At 39.5% G+C, this 7,551-nt stretch overlaps 1 protein-coding gene across 2 annotated transcripts; it reads left to right on the forward strand.

Moving 5' to 3' along the window:
- The first annotated feature begins 1,346 nt into the window (after window positions 1-1,346).
- LOC124389434 (translational activator of cytochrome c oxidase 1) lies at window positions 1,347-6,909 on the forward strand. Of its 2 annotated transcripts, none has more exons than XM_046854887.1 (6): window positions 1,347-1,444; window positions 1,823-2,065; window positions 2,838-2,944; window positions 3,081-3,214; window positions 3,290-3,452; window positions 6,553-6,909. In XM_046854887.1, exons 2-6 carry the CDS (start codon window positions 1,834-1,836, stop codon window positions 6,760-6,762), a joined length of 846 nt encoding a protein of 281 aa, XP_046710843.1. In that variant the 5' UTR covers window positions 1,347-1,444; window positions 1,823-1,833; the 3' UTR covers window positions 6,763-6,909. The 2 variants fall into 2 exon arrangements, with proteins under 2 accessions (XP_046710843.1, XP_046710842.1); XM_046854886.1 differs by lacking the exon at window positions 1,347-1,444 and adding an exon at window positions 1,550-1,720.
- The last annotated feature ends 642 nt before the right edge of the window (window positions 6,910-7,551 follow it).

Consider the following 7,551-nt stretch of genomic DNA (forward strand, 5'->3'; position numbering starts at 1 on the left):
TATACATTTATGAAATTCGGACATTTCTTGTCTTCTTAATGTGCTTTAGACCATCAGTTGTCTTGTGCAGAGGAAAGAGTGAGTACAGAATCAATAGCCATATTAGTGCTACTACAACTGCTGTACAAATCCACATTAAGGCAAGAAACACATCATTACTATAAGAAATGAAGGTCACTGAACGCAAACATTTAATGTATCCCCAAGTGCAGTTTTCAAAAACAATCAATGATGATACAGGCTCTCATAAGCACCGTCCCAGGAACGGAAGACCAAGAGCTACCTCTGCTGCAGAGGATAAGTTTATTAGAATTTACCAGTCTCAAAGTGCTTCACGGAGTTCAAGTGGCAGACAATGTTTCAACCACCAACATCGACATGTTCAGAGGCGACTGTGTGAGTCATGGAAAGTGCTTCTCGGAGTTCAAGTGGCAGACATATTTCAACATCAGCATGTTCAGAGGCAACTGTGTGAGTCACCATTAGTAACCATTACCTTGGAAGAACAACAAGGAGAAAAGCCTTGGGAAAAAAAAAAAAAAACCACAAAGAATGCACATTAGATCAATGGAAAACTTTCCTTAATCTGATGAGTCCAAATTTGGGATTCTTGGTGTCTTTGTTAGCTGTAAAGAAGGTGAAAGGATGGTTTTTCCGGGCATGGAGGAGGAGGTGTAATGGTGTGGGTGTGCTTTGCAAGTAACACTTTTAGTGATTTAGTCAAATTTGAGGACACACATAATCAGAATGGCTACCACAGCATTTTGCAGTGACATGCCACCCCATCCAGTTTGCACTTAGTAGGACCTTCATTTGTTTTCCGACAGAAAAACGACCTTAAACACACCTCTATCTTCTGTAAGAGCAGTTTGTTCAAGCAGAAAAGTGATGAAATGCTGCATCAGATGATCTGGCTGCCACAATCCCCCAATCTAAATCCAGTTAGCATGGTTTGGGATGACTTGGACAGGAGAGTGAATGAAAAGCAGCCAACAAGCACTCAACATCTTGGGAAACTCACTCAAGATTGTTGGAAAAAACATTTTGGGGGACTACCTCATGAGGCTGACTGAGAGAATGCCAAGAGTCTCCAAATATAAAACATATTCTGGTGTATTTGACACGTTTTTTTTCACGTTTTTTCCCTCAGTATTAATGTACAATGTTAATACAAATGAAAGGAAACCACTCAAGGAGAAGGTGTGTTCAAACTTTTGACTGGTACCGATTATTACCTCAAATATTTCACGTGTGCTGCTTTTTTTTAAATTTAGCAATGACTATCGTTTGAATACAAACAAATAAAAAAATATATAAAACTCGTAATATGACGAGTATAAACGAAACGGAAATGACGTCGAGTGCCGCTGTAGCGAGGGCTCGGGTTGGAAGGTCCTTCGTGAGGTTTAATATTCTCTTTGGGGAAATGTAACGGGAGAATTTCGTAAGTAAATCCAATTTTTTTTAAGATATTGCAATAGATACAGTTTAGAAGTCGATATTTAATATCGTACGGTTTGCTATAAGCACCGTAAGCGTACATAAACCGTGCACAAGCGATGGCTCCGTCCCAAATCGCAGACCATTAGTGTCCTGAATACTTTAAGCCTACAGTAGGGTATTAGTTCACCATTCTATCTAGCACCCTAGCGTTTGGTTTGGGACGTGGCCCAAGTTGTAGGTTGGACGTAACTTAAAAAAAAAGCCAAAATAATTTCACGTATGTATATAAAATTACATTATGTTTTAGTGCAACTGTCTGGCTAATAAAAAAATATAAATAATAATTAATCAGCCTCTGTGGTTTGTTTCTCGTTTTTAGACTCAAGGGCAATGGCAGCCGGAGTGGTGTTACGTCCTTTTCTGTCCGGCTGCGCTCATAGACTGTTGAAGGTTCCGCGGCTCAGCGCGCTCCCGCTCAGCGTCCGGACGGTGCACGTGGGTCCGGTTTTGTGCGCGGGACACAACAAGTGGTCCAAAGTGAAAGACGTCAAGATCCCGAAAGATGCAGCTCGTGCGCGTATGATCGCTAAATACGCCATGCTGATCAGGGTGGCAGTAAGAGGTGCTTACCGAGCCAATAAATAAAACTCATCATCATGTAAAAAGTGCGTTACTATCAGCTAAAAAGTTATTCACGTGATAAAATAGGAAATGCAAATGATAAACGGATAACGTACCAATAAACCTGATAAATAACGAGCTTCTGCAGGTAACAGTTAAGCATGGTAGAGGTTGCTTGCAAGTTTGGGTGGCATTTTTAATAATGGCGTTGGAGATTTGGTCAGGATTAATGGTCTCCTCTGTCCTAAGAAATACAGACGGACATTTATCCATCACTTAATATCATCAGAAAGGCGTCTGATCAGCCCTAAACGTGTTTTGCCGCAGGACAACGACCCCAAACGTACAACTTAATCTTTAATGTAGAGAACCCTGACCGATAATCTGTCTCGGCAGACAACAGTGAAGCATGGTGGAGGTTGCTCGCAAGCTTAAGGCTGCATTTCTGCTAACGGATTTGAAGATTTTGGTCATCATTAATGGTGTCCTCAATTCTAATAAATACAGACAGACACCTCAATTATGCCGTACCATCAGGGAGGCGTCCGATTGGCCCTAGATTTGTTCCGGAGCAGGACAACGACCCTAAACATACAACCGAGGTCTTCACATATACAGAAGGTCTGGGGTTAGTTCTCCAAGATGTTTGGAACAACCTACCTGCCTTCCAAACACAGCTTCTGTTAAAAAAAAATGAAGATACTAAACCTTTTGATTTTTAAAAGCATTCCTGTTTTGCAGCATTTTTCACAAATGTTTGTGTGTGCTTTTAGAGGGAGGACCAAATCCGGAATATAATGTCAGTTTGGCTCAGCTTATAGAGCAGTGCAGAAACAAAAGTCTACCTAAATCCACCATCGAGGCAGCTATTAAAGGAGCGGTAAGGAATCAATTTGTTTAAAAAAAAAAAAGTTCTGGGGGAAACGACTGATAAATAAAAATGAACCAAAACCTGCTATGAATGCAATTAAAAAGGGTTTAAACATCTGTATCAGTCATCTCTTTCCGTCCTGTAGGAAAAATCTAAAGCGAGTACTCAGTCCCTGTACGAGGCGCGAGGCCCCGGAGGTTCCATGCTGCTCATCGAGGTTCTGACGGACAACAATACACGATCCCACCAGGCTATCAAACACATCCTGATGAAAAACGGGTCAGTGAAAAGTCGCCGCTGAGTTTTGACCTGCTGGATAGATGTAGTCTTAGTGAAATCTATACTTGTCCACAGGGGGGCGATGTGCGAAGGAGCCCGGCATCATTTTGACAGAAAGGGCGTCATCGTGGCAGCTCGAGATAGAGTTTCTACCGAACGGGCTCTGGAGCTGGCGATAGAGTCAGGGGCTGAAGACGTGCACGAAGCCGAGGATGAGGAGGACAAGCCGATTTTACAGGTTACACCCTGGTCTGAACGACATACACAATAAACACAGAGATACTTTCTAGAAGCTCCTTCAGAAGCAATTAGAGCTTTGAATCTTATGGTGAATTCGATACAGAATTTCCACTCCTGGTGAAATTCTCCTGGTAAACTAGGTCTTCCCAAGATTAATCTGGATGGGGCGCTTCTCTGAGCTGCCATCTTTAGCTCATTCTCCAGATGTTCTGTTCGATTCAAGACACTTCTTCTGAAGCCACTACAGAGTTATCTTGGTTTTATGGTCATGCATTGGGCATTAGAACCTTATTTGATAAGAACCTTTTATTACCTTTATTTACCTTTTATAGAACCTTCATATTCCAGAGCTTTCCTATTTCAGAAACTCGTATTATTAGAACCTTCATATTCTAGAAGCGTATTCCATTAGATCCTTCAAACGTTAGAATCTTCATATTCTAGAGCTTTCCTATTCTAAAATCTTCATTTTACAGAACCTGACTTTATTAGAACCGTATTCCATTTAAACCTCATTTGATTAAAACCTTCATATTATGGAGCCTAACATTTTTTTGATACCCTAAATATCTAGAAACTCATTTTATTAGACCATTTTTTGTTAGAACCTTTATATTTCAGAACCTCATTTTCCAGAACCTGACTTTATTTGAACCGTATTCCATTAGAACCTCGTTTGATTAGAACCTTCATATGATAGATATGTTAGAATCTTCATATTCTGGAGCCTTAAATTTGTTTTCATTTTTTTCTTTATATCTCATATTTCAGAGCTTTCTTATTTTAGAAACTTGATTTATTAGAACCTTCATATTCTAGAAGCGTATTCCATTAGAATCTTTATATTCTAGAGCTTTCATATTCTAAAACCTTTATTTTCCAGAACCTGACTTTATTCCAACCGTATTCCATTAGAACCTCATTCGATTAGAACCTTCATATTATGGAGCCTATTTTTTTTTTGATAACCTTCATATATAGAAACTCATTTTATTAGACCATTTTTTTGTTAGAACCTTTATATTCCAGATCCTCATTTCAATAGAACCTTCATATTCTAGAAGCTTATTAATTTTCCAGAACCTGACTTGATTTGAACCTATTAGAACCTTGTTTGATTAGAACCTTCATGTTAGAATCTTCATATTCTGGAGCCTCAAATGTTTTCCAATATTTTTTTTAATAACCTTAGAACATCATTTTATTAGTCTTCATTTTCCAGAGCTTTCTTATTTTAGAAAATCATTTCATTAAAACCTACATATTGTAGAGTGTAATTTTTTCTCCCTCCGATCACAGAGTTAGTGAGTTGTTCTGATTTCAAATTTGACTCAAGAAACGTAGTGTCGTCTCATCAGATTAAAGACCCATGTCCTCATGTTCAGATGCTCCTCAAGTGCTTTTCATTCATCTAGTAATGTCACTGTAAAGGTTGTTTTGGATTAATCTGTTTGACTGGCCATTGGGTTGCTGGTCACCTCTGGTTACTGAGGCCAGGTTTGGTGGTTCCAACCCTTTTTTCATAGGAACATTTAAAATGTTTAACCTTGGTTTTACATTCTTGCCTTGATCTAATTCTCGACATACTGTGACTTCATTGGCTATAAAACAAGGGAACGTTTTGAGTGCCATGTCCAGAAACGAAGTCCTAACTGCAGAGGTACTATGGGCATTCATTCTCTTTTCTTGTGAAGACACCATCCAGCTTTTTCATACTAAGCTCCCAGACAGCAAGATAGCGAGCTTTGGATTGTGGTGAACTCCTTATTTTAAGAAACAGACTTGTGGCATACGTGTCGAAGCAAAGAGTCTGTTATGTTATTTGATGGAAGCCTGAATCATTATTTACATTCTAAACAGTTTAACACGCATGTCAGGCGTCACGCATGCATCCACTGCCCGAAGATCCCGGTTTATTTGAAAAGATAAGGGTCCGCTGAACAACATGGCGTAAAGCATTTTTGGTCCAGCGAAACAATAATGTTGTCATTTAGATGGTTATTGTTTTGTTTACGTCACACAGTTTACTTCAGTGGGTGCATTATTTCGGAATAACTTTTCCAGAATTGTACTTGATTCCGATCTCTAAAAGCAAGTTATTTATTTTTCTCAGCTGATGAATGGCCCGTAAACTCTGAGCCCATATACAGTAATCCCGCACTTTACCGTGGTTCGAACATGCCCCGCCCCCTTATGGTGTATAAACTCAACAAAAATTGTGGATTACTTGTCATAAATGTTTCCTTTACTACAATACAATAATAAAATCGTTTTTTTTTTCAAACATTTTTTATGTACAAACCCTGTTTTGAAATGACTCCGAACTATCGAGCCACTCGCGGCTTCTCGCCAACTATCAGATCTTTCGTGAGTTACTCTCAGTCCGGTTCCAAATGAAAAGTCGTGAACTATCGAGGTCGCGAGTATCGAGGTTCCACTGCACTGCATTTTTTTAATGCATGTTGTTGTTGTGTACCGCTCACGCAAATTCAGCAGATACATTCGTTATACGTTTTTCATTGTAAAACCGTGATCTAAAATCGATGCTTGAGGCTTAGACGTTTAGAATGATTTATAGTTTGTCATGGTTCCTCTTGTCCCTTTTACGCTGAAGACTAAGAGGTTAAAACGTACACACTGACATTTCATAAAACATTTGATCATTAAAAATTTACCTCAGAATCATGGAAAAATCATGGAATTTTGTCAGTAAAAATGTGTACGAACCCTGAATGAGGTACAAGTCTAAATATCTGATCACAGAGGTCTACAGAGAGTTCATTGAACTTCATGGCTCAGGTTTTGGGCTGACATATACTGTGGGACAACACCAGAGGTGGACAGTAAGGAAGTAATGATGGAGAACCTCCAGACTCGAACTCGCCACAACACACGTGTCCTCATTTGTGCAATTTTATTGGAAGTATTTGAAAAAAGCTTTGTGGTTCATGATAATTTTTATTCAAACTGACACATAAGGGATCGATCAACCGTTTTATGCAGGCATGGATGAGATGATTGGTTCGATTTTTTTTCCTAACGATAGTCCATAAAGTGTACTTTTGTGTACCACAATCTCGTTTCCATTTCCTCCACAGTTCATTTGTGACATGAGCTCGATTAAAGCAGTGCGGACGACTTTGGAAGCTCTCGGGGTCCGCACTCTGGCGGCGGGGTTGGAGTACATCTCCAACACTCCTGCGGCTTTACCACAGGACCTGCTGGACACCAGCGCCACCTTGCTCGAGGCTCTAAACGACTACCCAGACGTAATCCGAGTGTGGGACAACATTGAAGTGCTGGAGTAGGACGGGAATGGACAAGGACACTGGAGGTTTCATAAGATAAATGTGAAGGACTGAAGCTCAGTGAGCGAGGGGAAAGGTCTACATCTCTAGGTCTTGTTAATTGTGTTAAAAATAAAGCTTTATTTATGAATAAAAGACTAATTTGAATTCGGTAATGGTGATTAGTCAGGCATGTTTATGACAGTATTTTTTTTAATTTTTTTTTTTTATGACCAGTCATCACAATTTTCTTAGGGGGACAAGCACCAAAACTGCATCTACTTGATAGGGTGTCTCTGGCAGACAGTCACACACAGTGCAGTCCATTGTGGCCTTTGGGACACTGATTGGGAGGGGTCTGAGGAACATTCTTACCAAATTTTGGCCCAGTGCTGCCAACACTCTAGTGCCACCACTAGGTCAAATCTGAGCCTACTTTTTATTTTATTTTTTTTGGGGATACATTTATTGTCCCAAACTTAGAAAACAATGTCCGAATTTGTAAAGCCAGGAATCGAAAGGCTGCAAGAGATTTCTCTCCACTGACACCTTCTGGTCAAAACTTATAATATGAATAAAATGCTCACATCTCTCGTCACACATCACAATTCACTTCTGAATCCCTTTGAATAAAGTTGTCTGTGTTGGCTGGGATTTCCTGGGTGGTCAGCCCCTAAAAATGCTGCTTGCATTTATAATTACAATTTAGAAATCTAAATATTATTGTAAGCTATAATTTTAAATTTAATTTCACCTACATTAGCTTTATGGACTCAGATACCAAATATTTTTTTATGTTGTTGTCTGCTA

The sequence above is a fragment of the Silurus meridionalis genome, chromosome 7 (assembly GCF_014805685.1).
Source record: "Silurus meridionalis isolate SWU-2019-XX chromosome 7, ASM1480568v1, whole genome shotgun sequence".
NCBI lineage: Eukaryota > Metazoa > Chordata > Actinopteri > Siluriformes > Siluridae > Silurus > Silurus meridionalis.